Source organism: Homalodisca vitripennis, chromosome 4 (genome assembly GCF_021130785.1).
Source record: "Homalodisca vitripennis isolate AUS2020 chromosome 4, UT_GWSS_2.1, whole genome shotgun sequence".
In the NCBI taxonomy this organism is placed as follows: domain Eukaryota; kingdom Metazoa; phylum Arthropoda; class Insecta; order Hemiptera; family Cicadellidae; genus Homalodisca; species Homalodisca vitripennis.
The window spans coordinates 161620636-161639052 of record NC_060210.1 but is presented as its reverse complement, the minus strand read 5'-3'; the positions used below and the strand labels follow the sequence as shown (position 1 = coordinate 161639052).

The following is an 18417-nucleotide window of genomic DNA, read 5'->3' as shown; positions in this document are numbered from 1 at the left end:
CCCTTAGAAAGAAGGCTTTTGAAATCAACCTGGATCATTCTGAACGAAACAACCCAACCAATGTTAATCAAAACCAGTCCTTTCAAAATAATTTAATCACTGAGGGAGTAGTCGCCTTCCTCAAGTTATACAGTATAATCACAGAAATGTCAATTTACCTTCAAAGGAACAAGCATCTAACGGACACATTGATGAATTTAAAGGTTTTCCCAACATAATTCAAAAATCTTTTGAACGATTTGAAAATATTTTATCTAAACAATAAGAAAACGTTATTACGTTACTTAATCTTACGACTACTATTGTTTCTAGTCTAAAATTAATATTCTTCTCAAAATCACTTAATGGAATGCCTACGTGTTGACATAGTCAAAAAGTCCAATTATTCATCACCCAACATAACTGAGATGTCTTATTTCAGAAACATTTTACGGACAAACTTTATTTTGAAATTCTTAACTACTCATTATACTATACTATATCATCCTGACAACACGATCCATGAGTGTAGTGGAATTTTAGTAATATACACAATTAAACATTATGAACTACCCAGGCTTTAGAGAGAATCACTTTCAGTCTTCCAGTATTATTCTTGAAGATTAATTAATTAGGCCCTATTACATTTTCAGCCGTTTATTGCCCCCCCCCATTTTATAACCAAACAACACTTCGAACAGTTTTGTATTAAATTTGGGGGGGGGGTGTTATAGCAGGATATGATTACAAAGCGAAAGATCAAGAATGAGGTTTCGATTCGCCACTCCTAGTAGACGGTAGCTATTATAACTATATTAAAGCCATCGTAGATGGTTGGTCTTCGAATGTAGATATATTGTGACCTGTATTATGTAGTTTAGTTGTGTTAATTAGTGTTGTGTTTATTATTTTTTTTATTAGGTGCATGTTTTAGAGTTAGTGAAGTTGAGACACAACATTGTAGTTGTGATTCCTGACACGCGTGTCACAAAACTCTGGCATGATTTGTTTATTTTAACCTAATTTATAATAATGTGTTAGGTTAGTTATTTACCTGAAGAAGAGATCGTATTGCAAATCTCGAAATGTAGTGTTACTGAATTTTTGTATCACTGAACGATGGAAAATAATGTTCGGAAAATCCTGTTTCCTTAATTATTAAAGGTTATAAATAGTAATCATTCCAAACATCATACGTGTAAACCTACATGCTGACACTTTATATGCGAACAAATTAATATATGTTCGATTTTTGTTGCTAAATGTATTACGTAGATACAAATCAGATTATACAGATATCAATTCCTACCTTGACCTGTCTTCTGATAATTCGCCGATTATACTTAATTTAGGCACATAAGTATTTAAAAATGTCGTGTGAAATGTCATGTAACCAATTTACTAACTGAGTTCAATTTCGTAATTCATTAAATGAACATTTGAAGTTGAACATTCAGTTTAAAAGGGTTGAGGATTTAGAAAGTTCTACTGACTACTTTATTGATTGTTTGCAATAAGATATTACCCTAGCTACATCAAGAAAACATCGATTAGAAAAGAAAATTAAAAAGGAAATGGCAAAACAGTAGGGCAGCTCGTAACATCTGACAAGATGATGTTTTAATTTTATTTAAACCAGTAGTATAAAGAGTTTACCCAGGCTCTTTCAGCAACCAAAGCTACAGACTATTCGTTATGGAAAATAACCAAAAAATTAAGCAGCCGAATAAATTTCCCCTATTTAAAAATCTGATGGAAACCGGACGAAAAGTAACATTGAAAAATCTGAGGCGTTTGCAGAATATTTTGTTTTAAAACTAAATGACGCTTTTGTAACAACGAAGAAAATACACAAGTATTTAGAATCTCCACTTCAACTCGATTTTCCGTTACGAACATTCAAACTGTCTGAAGTTCGCTCAATTATAACTCATAATCTCAATTCTCATAAGTATGCTTGTTATGAGTCTATTACCGGAAAAAAATACTGAAAGAACTCCCAAGAAATCGATTACATTCTTATTTAAAGCCATATTAAAACTGGAACACATACAAGTTCAATTTAAAAGAGCCCAGACAATTATCATACCAAAACCAGGGCAGCCTCTCACCTAGCTGACCTTACACAAACCAAAAAGCCTCTTACCTATTATTATTTAAAAACTGTTTGTAAAGCTTCAAAAGACTACAATCATTAATCGGTGAAGATTCTGTAGTACCTTCTCCTCGGTTTGGTTTTAGGCGAAAACATGGCACAATGGAACAATCCATAGAATAGTTGAAATAATACGGGAGAGCTTAGAAAATAAAAGTTATTGTTTAGCTACCTTTTTAGATGTCAGTCAAGCGTTTGATAAGGTTTGGCATACTGTTGTACTATTCAAAATTAAGAAGGTTTTGCCCCATTAAATTTTTCTATACTATAATCATATTTTCCAAACTGATATTTTCAAATAAAGTATTAATATGTTCTTACTCAGCTACATTTAATAGAATTCAGATTTGCTGAAGGAAGTGTCCATTGTTATACTTACTTTATACCGCTGACCTTCCAGAAAATGAACATACTCAAATTGCTACGTTCACAGATTATACTTCAATTTTTTCAGTAATAAAGATTGTGTTCGAGCATCTCATTGCTTACAACAGGGCTTAGATGCAATTACGAATTGGTTTAGGACATGGAACGTCAGTACACGTAACGTTTACATGAAATCGAGAATTTTGTCCTCTAGTTACATTGAATAACGTTAATTTACCCCAAGTAACTGAAGTAAATTATCTAGGCATGGGCTTAGACAGAAGGCTTACTTGGGATTTCCACATCTGGTCGAAGAGACAGCAGCTAATTTTAAATACAATTAAAAGGAATTGGCTACTCGGATTTAAATCAAAACTTAGTTTAAATAAAAAGTGACTATTATATAAAACTATCCAAAAACCTGCATAGACATGTGGTGTGCAGTTATAAGGTACAGGAAACAATTCAAATCTGAAGATACTTCAACGGAATCAATCAATACTGTTAAGAAAACTTGTAAAAGCGCCTTGGTATGTATCAAATAAAACGTTACATCAAAAGTTGGACACCCCAAAAGTAAAGAATAAATTATCAAATTCAGTCTAAATTAACTGTCAAGATTAGATGCTCACCCAAACCACCTTGCGATAAATTTACTTGATAGATGTATAAAGACCCCGCTGATGTGCAATCCTGTAACTACCTTTTAGGTTCTTGAATTAATTACGACAAATATATACTGGTTTCGTCACAATATATACACTAAACGTCTTTACAATTCTTCGATTTTCTTTCCTTTTCTTTCATGACTGTGAGGAGAAAATGCCAGATTTTTAATTGCGGTTGAATATTTACCTGACCCACCCATTTATACGATTAATGCCGAACTGAAAACTGCTGATTTTTAGTATATATAGTACCGTCCATAACTATAGGAAATGGCAATATGAAATCATGTTTTATACTCTTTGTACTTTTATTAATTTACATTGTCAGAAAAATCATATGACTGAAAAAAGATTTGTCATAGTGAAGGTGGTATTGGCTGGTATTCTCCTTCTTTTCTCTTACCTGTCTTCCTCTGATAGTTAAGGTCGTTGCAGAGGGTGTTTAATCTGTAGCCTATCTGTGTAATTTTAAAATACGCGATGGCGCTTTATCGAATTACTGCTTTGCGTACCTTTGATAACGGCCAGGTAAAGTTATTAATATATTGAAGTATATTATTTTTTAATATAATATAACTTTGATTTCTTTCAGGCACTAAAGGTTAACCTTGACCAGGTAAATCGTAGTAGGAAATCACACACTTTTATACTGGGAAATTTTCAAGTAATGATACATAATAAAAACATTCTTTACTTAACAATCATGTTAGATTATATCACTATAGACTGTTCAAGATACTGGTGTATCCATTATTGGAGTCCTGGGTTTTACCAATTTTAGCTAGCCTAATTAGTTTTTTTTAGCAATTAGAGCTTGTATTAGAATATTGCCTTAAAGCCAGTAAAATAAAATGTATATCGGTATATTTTGTAAAAAGAACGATTTTTAAAATAAAATTATAGTAAGTCTCTCTCTACTTATTTGATTGAAACATTAAGTTTAGTAGGGCTATATAAAAGAGTTGGCTAATGTCAAAAGTAAATTTATGTTAGCCTGTAATTTTAAAAAAATTGCAAACACAATCATTTGAATAAGTAAAGTTTGTAAAATAGGCCCTTGTGGCTGCAGTATAGTAAGCAGCTACCATCCACAATTGAATCAGTGTAGCAAATTATTGATTAGAAATACTTTTAACTATCAAATACAAAAGCATTCGGTATCGGTAATGATAACATCTGGGGTTTCCAATCAAAATGTTATAATTTCTAATGTATTCTGCTTATTCTCCAGAACAAAACTAACTTATATATATGGTTTTAGGGGGTGAAATCACAGATAACTATATAGGCCTACTAATAATTGAAATAAAATCAATTTTGCGGTCATATTTGTGTACTGTGCTTCTTGTTATCTATATTTTTCTGCATTTTCTGTGCCCAATAGTTTTTTCTGAATGTCCTGTGATCAGAACAGCTTTGTACAGCATCAACAACTAACTGTCCTATACAGTAGCCTTCATCATGTCCATTACTCTAGCTAAAGGTTAACTTTAATACCATCAATTAGTTATGAGTTATTTGTGTTTTTGATTATGGATTATGTAAACAGTTAAAATATCAGGAAATGAATTTATTTGTTTTTAATTGGACATCATGGTTTTTTAGAGAGAGTGTGTCAGTTCGTTGTGTAATTGTGTTATTTTTAAATTAAGAAAGGCTATTTTTATATGATTGGAAGATACCAGGTGGTATGAAAGTAGATAGTACATACATTTGAAATTAGGAAGTTATGGTTAGGTTTTCTTATTTACTTAACTTATGTTTGTTTTACTCTATTTATTCGTTTATAAAAAGTTTGGTTCAGTTTGTTTGCTTTTTTAAATCATATATAGCTTATTTTCATCTGAACCGGTAATGAGGTTATTAATTTATTGCAATCGTCCTGAACAAAACAATAAAGGGTTTTAGTGGATAAAAATGAATGTTAGAATATTAAAAGTAGAACTAATTTTCTTGCAAGATAGTTCTAAGGGTACTTTGATATTTTCTGGAGACCACTATGAATTTTTTTACAGGAAACCTAAAATAACTACATTATTTGAAATAACAGACCTTATTTGGCTCACTGTAAAAATTACATGTCATTATGGCGATCGGTTCTTGTTATCTGCCTCCCAAAAGAAAGCGATGTCGGTTAGGAAGCTACTCTGTCCCTATCTACCACTTGTTATTACACGACACAAATATTATATTGTTATGTTGACCTTATTTGGCTCACTGTAAAAATTACATGTCATTATGGCGATCGGTTCTTGTTATCTGCCTCCCAAAAGAAAGCGATGTCGGTTAGGAAGCTACTCTGTCCCTATCTACCACTTGTTATTACACGACACAAATATTATATTGTTATCACAATTATGATACTAGTAGTACAGAAGTTGAAGATAACCTTTATTAACGCTCACATGATCTGAGCTTGAATTTTGGCACTATTTTCATGGATGTAGGTACTTCTTTTTCGCCAAAATTGCAGGGTGGCACTGTGTTTCCGGCTATCCTGATGGCTAAAGGCACTTGTGTCAGGTTGGATAAAATCTTTTATTCTCAGAAGGCAAAAGAGTCTTTTGTTTGGGTTAAATTCACTTGATTTTTTACATCTAAAGATGGCTGAACTGCTGATGTCAGCAGCTACCAAACAGGGTTAACTCACGATCATTACTAAAACATGTGACGCCCGTACAGCAATGAAATCTCAACTGTGTATACATATTAATTGACAAGGACTCAGTTTGAATTTTAAAATGTTAAGTACAAGCATTTTTTATTTGTTTTTAGGAATTTTACACCATTAGTTTAAACTCATAGATTAATACAATTAAATAGATATTGGTTTTGCTCTACATAGAGGTAAAATTTAATTTTAATTAGAAAATGTAAAAAAATCTTATTAATTTTAATATTGAATGTCTTACTAAAAGACTGTTTTAAGACTTAAAAATGATGTAAGTTATGCCACTCAATCAATCTGAATAAATTAAATACTATTTTCAGAGTTTTCTAATTCTTTGTTTAAAGTTTGTTATTGACAATGGAAGGTTTGAAAGGATAACAGGATTTCAGACATTTGCCATCGTTATATTTTACAAAAGGTATAACACAGTGTTTCGAGGATTGGAATCTTATATCATCTTCGTCAGGTGGATTAGGAAAAAATATACAAAAATAAAGAACAAATAGAAGAAAAGAAGGGAAATAAAAACATACCCCAACGCTGCTTGGAATTTAGTCCAGGCATTGTTACTGCACAGTATGCAAGTCCCGAGCACAAAGTCAGGAATACTGCGGAGTTCAAGAATCAAATCATACCAGCACAGGCATCAGTATCCCACTATAGCCTGTGTTGGTGTGATATATGATTGTAATAGTCATGCTGAAAAAGAAGAGCGAGCTATACACATCCTGCTTTTTCTTTTAGTGTTTGAGTCACAAAACATCATAAAGTCATAATTCTCTAATTTAAAATAAGTCCTATGACCTTTCTACAAATATTGTATGCAATGATGTTGGTAATATAAGTTATTTACATCTTTTTGACATTGCATAACACGTGTTTAGTTCATTTTAGCTGATTTGAGATTTTTTACTTCTACTACATAATTCTTATCCCCATTTTCCCACCAATCAACACACAATTTTGTACTCTTATTAAGAAATTTAAGAATTTTCTTTTCCAAGGTAATATTATATTTTGTTTTTAAGTAAACCAACAGTAAATAAGAAATGAGTACAAAACATTAAATAAAATCTTTTAAAAATTTCTATCGCACTCAAATTATTATAAATAAAGTTGTATTGTAGACAATTTTATTGTGAATAATAGAACAAAAATAGATATATATTTTAATATTATACTTATAATGTATTTATAAAACATTGGCAGTTTGCCTATTTTCACATTCGTCTTCTTCCATCAGAAAACTACTACATCCTTGACAAAAAAGTAGTCACTTCAAAAGTATGTAGGCTACCAGATAAGTTACAACACTTTTTGGCGCCCTCTAATGGTTAATTGATTAAAAAATGCAATTAAATGATCATACTGTATTACTTATTTTGTAGTAAAAATTTGTAGTAATGTAATGGTTTAAATTGCTAACTATTTTGAGCTAATTTTGACTTGCTCAGTTTTCACCTTTGTCAGGGCCATGATAGACGCCAGTGCTGTTGGTCAGATGCCAAAACTGAAATAGTATGCACTTCAGATAAAACTAAGGAGTGTGTTAATCATAAGTTTTTAATCATTGCATCATTGCTATAAATAAAATAGGAGTACATCAAAATTGGCAAAAACTCTCACATTCCTTATATAATACCTCTAATCAACCATTGCTTTCAACTACAAAATGGTTTTTTTTATATCTTAAGTTAAGTACACTTCTTGATTAGATAGAATACCTAAAAAAATATTAATGTGCATAAAATCCTTACTTTACAATCTCTGTTTATTACTTTTTAAGAAATGTATAAAGTTTGTTTCTTTTCAAAGCTTTAGAAGTAAAAGAGTTTATTACATTGAAAATATTATTAAATAACTGGTAAGTTATAGTCTCCCACTGGACTGACCATAACGGAATCAGCCACAGGTCAGATAAACTAAAGTTTGACAACTGAAAATCGTGTGTCCTTAGAAAAGTAGAAACCATTGCAATAATGTAATTAATTATACAAAAATAAAATATCAATTATTATATTTTCAAATAAGTGTATTGTAATAATAATCAGTTACTTACTCACATTAGACGTCATTTACAGTTCTTGGTATTGCAATCTGTAAAATGCAGTAAAAAAAAACACTTAATTTTAATAACAGAGAGAGAGAGAGAGAGATATATGTGTGGTGAGTTATTTATCTTTTAACAATCCATTGTTGTACTGTGGAAGTTAAGTTTAATGTTGTCTTCCTGGAAAGGATCAGTAAAACTGAAGGGTTTGATCCTAGGGCAGTTAAAAGGAAGCCCACCATAAGCATAAAATAGCCTTAGGTTCAACTAAAATAATAGATAAACCCAATCATATGTGACAAATTTTTGGCCAGATAAATTGTTACTAACTGTATAATGCGAGATTTTTAATAATTACTCATCTCAGTTTGTACGAGTGATAATTTTAAAATTATTTAGTTATTCAGCCTGTTTTTATTTATTTAAAATAACTATCTATATTATAGATTCTAGAGTAATATATAAATGATGGACTAGAAGAAAAGGGTTCATTGTAATGATGCCAACCTACCGATATTGTATTAGCTTCATGCCAGTTCACTTCCAGCTCGTTCAGGGCTGTAGAAGGATCCATGGAAGAACATGCCACTCGTGGCACCTCACTCTTGTCACTAACAACAGTCACTGGCATAGGGGTTGGACACAAGTTTGGAAGGAATCCATCTGTCTTATCGCAAACAACACAAAGTTTAAAGTGGCACTACTATTGCAACCTTGTTCTCAAAGGGTATCGGGACCCAAGACAGCAATACTACAGCCAACAAGTAAACAAAGAGTTTGTTTAGATGTCGCTTAGCACAAAACAAGAGTCAGGATGGCACTGCTATAACCAATGAGATGTACAAGGAAGGTTCAAAGCCCATGTGCCTTGGTATAGAGAAAAGAAGACCGCTTTTACTACTTATAATGACTTCCAAGACGAGACTTATTCTGCTAGAGAGAACAAAGGTCATAACCTTGACGGAGCATGTCATGCTGAGAATGACTCTGACTAAAATTACTGCTTGGACATCTAAGGGATGCTCCTGGATGGCAGACAGATGGGACTACGCAATGAGTCCACCAATGAGAAACGGCGGTTATATCGTACGATAGGTACAATGTACTGAATCACCCCATCAATCCACAACCTGGTTGGAATGCTCCGACCTATTGGAAGGCTATTTTAAATTATAGCAAGGTGTCTTCTTCTAAATAATAAAAATAGAGCCTACTCTATTTGCAAATACCTACCTATTGCAAATTTTAAACAAAAATACTTTTGTCTAACTTAATTTATGTCAGCTATGTTTATATTTCTATCAATAATGTATGTTAAAGAACATTATGTCAAAATTAATTGATGATCAGTGTGTTTGTTCAAGCTGAGCAAAAACAGTCTTACTGCTTTTAACCCTCCAACTGATGACTGACGGCACAGATGTTTATCAATACCACTTGTGAACTGATAAAGATGGCACAGCTGTCGGTCAACTTTCCACTATTATTACACAAAAACCGTTGTAAGTTATAAGGACATAACTTGCACCATTCAAATCCTCTACTCATAAATATCAATTCATTTTATATAGTTTATATTCGTAATATTACTTGTTGTCAGCTGATATCGATCCAAATGCTGGTACGGCATACAGCTGACGAACTATGCAGCTAGTGGCATGCTGAACGGCCTTGACAATCTTTATTGTTACTGTTGCTAGGTTATTATGTAGGCTAAGTTTTTATCATTTATTTTTATGTTGTGAAATTGACAATACTTGTTCAAATGATATACATGAACAAGTGGAGGATGAAAATATTAGTTCTGATAATGAAAGTGACATATCGGCAAATGAAAAACTGATGATATTTCGTAGTCAGATTTGTTGTTAGTTATTCTGGATGATTGTAAACTGGTGGAATGTGAGTTGTTTTAAGAACAAATTGATAATGACAGTGACAACAATCATTATCTGATATTCCTCTTGCCCAAAGAATTCATCAAACACCAATATGGATGCATACTGCCAAAAAAGTAGTATATACTTTACATTTTTATCAAAACATTTTTTTGTGTTGTAAATAAGTGTATATATATATATATGTTATAATCCTTTTCTTCACAATAATACCATGTATATTTTGTACATTTACTGTATCTTACTATCTCAAGTTATATAAAAGTTACATGGAGTGAAAACAAAAAATTTACAATACACATTTTTGAATTTATGTTCAAATAAAAAAATAAAATACTCAAGTAATTGCATATTTTTATTATTTTTAAATTTTCTCTGATTTCTAACAAAAAATTGATATATAACACATTACTTAGTATTAAGCACATATCTTTAAAAAAAATATCTAAAACAATATGCTACACAAAGACAAAATCTAGTGTATCATTCTGGTAATTTCTTATTATCAGTCTGAGGGTTAAAGCTTGTGTAACAAATCATTCCTAAATGTAAAGTTAGTGCCTAAGAATACTTTTTAAATAGTACTTCCTAATAAATAGTAAATCTTGTTCATAGTTCAGATGAATTGTATAATACTATAATAGTGATATAATCTTTTAAAATTATGACAGTAACTGAAAATTCTTTTGACCACATAATTGTATTTTTAAGGCTATGAACAATCTATATATATAAAAATGAAACTGTTCGTGTGTAACAGCATCACTCACAAACGGCTGGACGGATTCGCCTAATTTTTTTTAAAATTTGTTCGTCTTGATCTGTAGAAGGTTATAGGATACTTTTTATCCCTTTCCCGATTCAGGATTCCGCCCCACTGGTTACAGAAATACCCGTAAGAAATGCATTGCAGCAAACATATGTTATTAAGTGAAAGAGTCTTTTCAAATTTTTAATCAGCTGTTCTTTGTAAACATATATAATGCGACAAAAAATTGTTGTTATTTTTGACAGTAACTAAGTAAACATAAATATTTTTGACGTTTCTATGTAAACAAACATTTTTTGACATTTACAACGTGTCACAAATGTCAAATTTTTGATAAACGTGATTTGATATCTTTTTTACAATTTCCAAGAACAGTGTTATTTTCCATCAGTAAAAGGTTTAAAAAAATAGGCAAGTATTTTTGTTTTCTCATGTAAATATTCTTTGAAGAATGTTTTTCTCAACATTTTTTTTACAGAATTCCTTTGAGCAGTTTTTTGACGAATTTTATTGGAAAATAACATAATGCCGCCAAGAAAAAAAAGTGCTTTAAGCCGTCACAGCGCACGTGCGATAGCAACAAAACGAATTCGTAATAATCAAAGCAACGACCAGCGCGCAAAGGTAAACGAATTGAATCGAATACGAACATCAGCATCAAGAATGATGCTGTCGCAAGAAGAAAGAGAAACATCAAATTTGAATGATAGATTGAGAATGCAAAGTAATCGAGCGGTTGCAAACAGATCAGGCGATGCACGACTTCAACATGACATGTATAAACAAGCTTTTAATTACGATCCTTCAGCAGACTACAATCAACACCCAAAAATGAATATCGGTCACATGAATGTAACTTGCCCACATTGCCATGCACGGAAATTTCCAAACGAGGCACTAGGAATGTGTTGCAGCAACGGGAAGGTGTATCTGCTACCACTTCAAGAACCTCCTGAGCCACTTTTGTCTTTAACATCCGGAACAACTCCCGACTCTAAACGTTTTCTACAGGATATACGAAAGTACAACTCTTACGTCGCTTGCTCAAGAGTCGGAAACCCGAAGAACATTTATATTTATGCTCCAAATAATACAACTAATAACGTTGTTTACCAAAACGCATTAAAATAAACAAAAAACTTTTATAATAGATTTTATGATATGCTACGATGTATTAGTAGAGCAATAAATTAATTGGAAAAACGTATAATAAAATTAGTATTTCTTTTCGATGCTTGATTGATGTAGCCCTCTCTACTGCCACGCGAGCGGAGCCGCGGGTTTAGGCTAGTTTTATCTAAACAACAAATTTATTTCTAGAAAACAACATTTATAAACTACAAAATTTATTTCAGTTGCCAAAAGCAAGATTTGTACTATGTTAATCTTTTTGTAATTTTTCTTTATATACCATTAAAGATTGTGAGGAGTTCTTGAAAATAATTGTGTGAGAATGACATACGTGTAATAGTGTATTATGTTTTAAGAGTGTATATATTTATATAATTGCATATGTTTGCACAAGTTAATATATGCATCAGATATTAGATCAGTGAATATTTTTCTTTGTAGCTATCAGGGTAAATTAAAAGTGTTACTACATTAGCCATAAACCATTAAATACACAATCATTTATGTTGATGTATAAAGTAAAAAAGTTTCCTAGTATTTACTAGAAGTGTTCTCTTTTAGTTTGTTAATATAATAAAACTTTAAAGACTCACTTTCTTATCATAATAATTGAAGATGAAGATAATCCCTCTGTAGGTTTTGCCTGGATAATACCAAGTCCAATTTAATGGAGAGCTTAACTAGTGAAAATTATTTTTAGTAATTATTTTATTTTCTAATACAAGAATAAATTTCTTTAAAAAAGACATGTTTGAATTGAACTAAAATTGTACAATTTGCATTGGCATCTTTATCCCAATTTGGTTTAATTAATGCAAACAATCTCTCACAGTTCAAAATTTAAATTGTGTAGTAGAATATACTTAAATTTAGTTTTTTTATTATTCTGTTACTCATAACTTTGAATCGGGTTTTCAAATACAATTCTTAAGTTTGTAAATCTTTCCAATCATTTGGAAAAAATCTTGTATTTTAGATAGTAAAGTTTACAATATTGTTATATAAATGCAATTTAAATATAAAAAATAGGCAAGTTTATATACGTAATATTGGGCAGAGTTGGGGAGATCGATAGATGATGACAGCTGTTTTAAACAAAAGGGTACAGCTAGGACACTGATGTGGCAGTTAACTAATACAGTGATCATGTGATATCACAACTACCAGGTTATCTTTTGGTACAGTAGTGAAGCCTCTTGGGCAGTACATATTAAAATAAATATGTATAATACCAAATGTAATGTAATATCCTTCAAATCTCTCAGCTCATCTGTTCAAATGCTGACACTCTGGTTATTTATGTAATACCTATTATTAATATTGAAATTGGTTATTTATGTAATAGCTATTATTAATATTGAAATTTATTATGAATTATTCTCTTTAAGTATTAAATTTTTATTGAAGTGTTCAAGGAAAGAGCTAAAATATTTTTGCAGTGAAAGCAAGTGAAGCAGTATGATACTTTGTGTACTTGAGAAATCTAATCAATCTCTTTTAAGACTTTTTAAAGAGCTGTGCATAAATATTTTTTGTAAATTTAATTTATAGTGTACTGCAATCACCTACATGTGGTTTATATTATTACATTATGGACTTTAAAGTCAAAGTCATTACTTCACAGTTTGACACTATGTTATCACCAACAGTGGTATTAGCTGATGTGACCTTGCAAGTTTATCTTGTTCATTGTATATCTTATAGTCATACTGTTCATATCTATAGAAGCCTTGAAATTTTAATCATTGGCCAAATCACTTTTCTGTTATTTTTTACAAGTCACAATTCTCCACCAATGTTTTTATAATGTTTATCCAACTCTGTACATATCAATTCTGTATGTTTTTGGCTCAACTGTTTCATTGTGTCTTTACTTCAAAATAGTGTATACAGCTGAACTTCTTGATTGCAGATTTTATCAGTTTTAAAACATATCAGCAAATGGGTTTTCCATATCTCCACCATATCTAATAACCTGTACCACATAACTGGCACAAACTTTCTTCCATTCAATATAACAAAACTTTGGCTATTTCTATTACACACCATTATGTTGAAAACTAAATGAAATTTTTGACTATAGTCCTCTCCCCCATACTCTCTCTTACAAGTTTCAAACATTTTTGGGGATGCACCAGTTGTACTACCAACTTTCTATATCATCAGCCTCATGAAAGGGTCATATAACACCAACTTGGCTGATAACTCTACTTTGTGGTGATAATATGAATAAAATTTTTACTAGCAGTCCTATATTGATTGTCTCATTGTGGAATTGAGGAACAAGTTTAGCTAGAAACCCTATCTTGCCCGACTCAAGGAGGTTTTGAGAGTACACGACCTGGCTCTTTAGCAATTTTATCTCACTGGTTTTATGCCAGTTTTGGGAATATTCTTTGTCCACGCAAAGAATGGACAAAGATGTTTGTTGTTGTTAGGTATATTACATTACATCAAAGAGAATCATGAATAGACATCATCACTGATTTCTATATGTCAATCTCATCCATCATTAAATGTACTACTAAACAGTTTTCAACTCCATTAACGACTAATAAACCTATAAAAAATAGTAGTCTATAACAGTATCCTGATAACAACGTATCCACAGAAATTAAAGATGTAACCACTAGAAAGCACTACTTAGCACTTGTCAGCTGGTCGGTTAAGTAGAACAAGGTGATCTGAGTTGTTTGACCTGCTGTGGTATTGAGGCCACAAAACTTGATTCAAGTTATAAGTGTGAGAGAGTTTCCTTTTTCCACTCTTCAGCTACTGTAATTAATTTGTTAAAAAAAGTATGGTTTTGGCTATTTAAACAGAACAATTAATTTTGTGATTGTTAAACTATCTTAAGTACTGGTTAAACCATTTGAAAAGTGCTGAGAGATTGTGAGATTGTGTGTTGGTTGTGTGTGTGTTGAGATTATGTGTGTTGTACTTGTCGTCCATAAAATGCTGTATTATATTTTAAAAATAGTGTAATACTTATTTCTTTACATTAAAATAGCATGACCTTGTTAAGTTTAGAGTAAAAAAGATTAAAGATTTTCTAATGCTTGAATTATGTTTTCTAAAATAAACTAATTACATACAAATGTTTCTAAATTTTATTCAGAATAGGAACAATGTCATATAATTACATTTAGAACAAACATCAAACATCAAAGAGTGGGAAAAACAATAACCAAGTCTTGTTGGTCAAAATTAGCAAATAAAGTAGACTGTCTTAACATAGGACTTAACACAGTGAACATTACTTCAAAACAAAATGTTATCAAACAATCCTAGTTACAAATTTGAGCAAACTAAAGCTAAATGTTCATTATAATATGAAATATACAGAAAACAAATTATAATATACTTGTAAATAAGTATGTCATGGTCACATGACAGTTGATGCAAGAAAATATTGTTGTTTTAATGTTTTCTCAAGTAATTTTTTAAACTTTGTATATTCACTGTATTATCTACATTTAAGTTGGTGTTGGTGTTGACCGTTTAAATAAATAAACTGGATTATTTTGGTATTGTGTGCCATCAGCTGACAATTAGTCTACAACTTTTCAGAACTTTTAAAATAGTACTTATATATCAGTACCAGAAGAGGAAAACAGACCTAAACTGCTTATATGAATAAAACAACAGATTGTTAACAAGACATCAGCATATTGTTTACAAAAACCAGACAAGGAAAATAAAAGTATAATGGAACTATGTTCAGAGGCACATAAAATATAGACGACAAAAAGATCCTCAGTATCAAAAACATTATACTATAAACTTAACATTTGCTTAAATATATAAACTTAAATTTTGATCAATACAAAAGTAGTTCTTGTGGACTACATACAATAGGAACGCAAAATATAAAATATCACCAGCCAGTTGACATGTGAGTGGAGAAAATTAACCAATAAGTACAATAAGAAGCACACTTAAAGAATATAAAAATAATTTTAGTAAATATTCCAAATTGATATGATTTAGCTCAGTCAATAAGGATGACAAATGGCATTCTGAGTGATTTATTTAAGTGATCAATATGCTACCGTCAAGTTGAATATACACTAGGCTGAAAGAAAACTTCATACCCACCGTAGCCTGCATCTCAATTATAACGGAAAACGGTGGCTTGTGGATAAAATTTGAGGCAGTGAAGACCTTTTCCTACATTATTGTGGCTTCCTAAAACCAGAGCCCAACACCAGATGAAATGCTGAATCTGGATGGTACACAGAACCTGGGGACTGAACCACAGGAAGAGACAACCACAGCCTCGGGATATTTCAAATATCCAATCAATTAAGTGAAAAATTGAAATGATAATACTTTGTTAGATACACGTAGTTTGTAATGTTTTGGGCATTGATTGGTTGTTGAGGGAGGTTAACTCTTATGTTACTCAAGGATGTAGTCGTGCAAATATTTATTATAGAAAACCATCTTTAACCAGAGAAAGGTTTAGTAATTTTGTAAAATCTGGAATTGACTACCAACCCATTAATATCAACAAATGTTGCATTGACATTATATTTGAAGTAACCACTGTTTTGATGACTTAAGACTAATAGTAGTTTAGCTATTGTGCATCAGTTTTGAACCTTGATTGTTTTCTATTATCATTGGTACTTTTAATTTCTTGTTTAAAAAGTATCCTTCCACTCATGTTATTATTTCAAGGTATTTTAGTATTGGTTCAGAAATATGATTTAAATGCTAAAGGCTTGTTTGATCTATGACACTGTTTTAATTTATACTGTTTAAATAATAAATTTACAAGAAATGAAGCTTGTTAAAAATAATATAGAATGTAAAGTCATCGAGTCTTATATCTTTGAATACTCTTGATGTTTGGGCAGTCTTTTATGACATTTTGGACAATAACTTTAATAAACAAACTAATCTAAAATTAGTCAGAGACCTACCAAGCAATAAGAAACTTCAGATTTATGCCTGACTCACTTAAATATTCTTAAAATCATACAGTAGAGTTGATTTGGGTTTTAATGAGGTTTTTATTTCTGGACACTTTTTTGCAGAATGCTGTCTTTTAAAGAAAATGATTTAGTAAAGAATAGATGTAAAAATAAGTGGCTGAGGTGACATAGGGACTTTTTCATTTATTTACATTAATGCTACAGGTCTAATTGAAGATAATTATACACCAGGTTATATATTTAACAGTTAAAAGGTATTATAAGTAAAAAATAAAAGGCTATCAGAATCTCATGAAATTACATTATTAGTCTGAAAAACAAGTGTAAACCTGCTTGGAATGAATTCAAATCCAGGAAATAAGAGTCTGTTCTTACATTTTTTATTATTGTTTTATTAATTCTACAATCACACAATGAGTAACTTACCTAATGAGTAATAGTAATAATTCTGCTATCCAATTTTGAATACATACACATCTAATTTATTTATTAAAAATAATGTTTTCCATTGAACTCAGATATATTAAAATTATAACTAAATTGAGCTCGTCACAAAGTATAGATGTTTGTGGTTTCTCCATAAAAAAGTTAAGGAAATACAGTAATACTTATTGAGCCTTTAATTTGAAGCTGCAGGAGAGTGTCTTCCAGATATTCTTCAAATGGTCAAAGTTATACCACTTTTCAAATTACTTTGTTTAGTAAGGGTTTTGAATGTTGTTTAAAGGAGCGGTTTGGTTTTTTTATTTGGTAAAAACATTATTAAAGCAGTTGAATATGTTATTGAAAAAATCCTGAGAAGCTTTAAAAATAAGGAATTATTACCTGTCCAATTAATTTGTCTGTTATTTAATTTACTTGTCTGAAGTATTTATTAGTATATTACATGATTTGCTTTTAAGAAAACTTCATTATTACGGTATACAAGGTAAAGCGTTAGACTTAATGACCTCCTTTCTAAATAATAGGGAGTAAATTATTTAGGAGCTCAAGGCTCTGATATATCAGGGTTTAATACTGTTTAAACTGGTGTTCCTCAAGGCTCTGTCCTTAAAACTTTTTTGTATATTGTAGCCATAAATGATTCTAGATTTAATGTACCCTGTATGTCTGTCTTATATACAGATGATACATTCTCACTCACTTTTGGCAAAGACAGCTGAGACAGTTTTTGCTGAGAGTAATGATGCGAAGGAGCTTTTGGTTGGTTTAGGGAAACACAAATAAAACAGAAAATTATTTTAGTTTAAGTTCTGCTGTGACTAATAAAAGTAACTCAGTTAAGTTGTTGGGGATTCATTTGGATGACAGGCTTACTTAGGATACTCAGTTGTACAAGCAGTTTTAATTTTGAATTAATGACCTGCTAAGTGTTTAACAAAAATGGTTGCATCTATTTAATACAAAAACTGACATAAACTTTGTATGAGGACGATTTGAATAAGTTGAAGTAATGTAAAACTTTGTTTCAGGTGTTTCCTGTGTTATCTTTAATTGCTAGAAATCTCACTGATGCATCAAACGATCTTAAAGCTGTATTAGCAACTAAAATTCCAAAAGAGCAAGAAAGAGTGAAAAATTTCCGAAAATCCCATGGCGCTGTTAAAGTTGGTGAAGTTACTGTCGACATGGTAAGTTTCATTATTTGATAATGTGATGTATTAACTAAAATTAATCTTAACCTTTTCAAGTGTTGCTGCTAATCAAGTACAGAGATATGCACAAAATCGTCGTCATACTGGGTGATTTAATTATTTGTTTTTATTTTATGTATCCTGTTTTGTTTCTTA

At 31.0% G+C, this 18417-nt stretch overlaps 1 protein-coding gene across 1 annotated transcript in view; it reads left to right on the top strand.

The window, feature by feature from the left end:
* The first annotated feature begins 3541 nt into the window (after positions 1-3541).
* LOC124360483 (probable citrate synthase 2, mitochondrial) overlaps positions 3542-18417 on the top strand; it is a 39500-nt gene continuing 24624 nt past the window's right edge. Inside the window, exons 1-2 of the mRNA XM_046814150.1 lie at positions 3542-3696; positions 18100-18258. Of these exons, the coding sequence (XP_046670106.1) occupies positions 3649-3696; positions 18100-18258 (207 nt within the window). The 5' untranslated portion in view covers positions 3542-3648. The remainder of the gene's footprint in view (positions 3697-18099; positions 18259-18417) is intronic.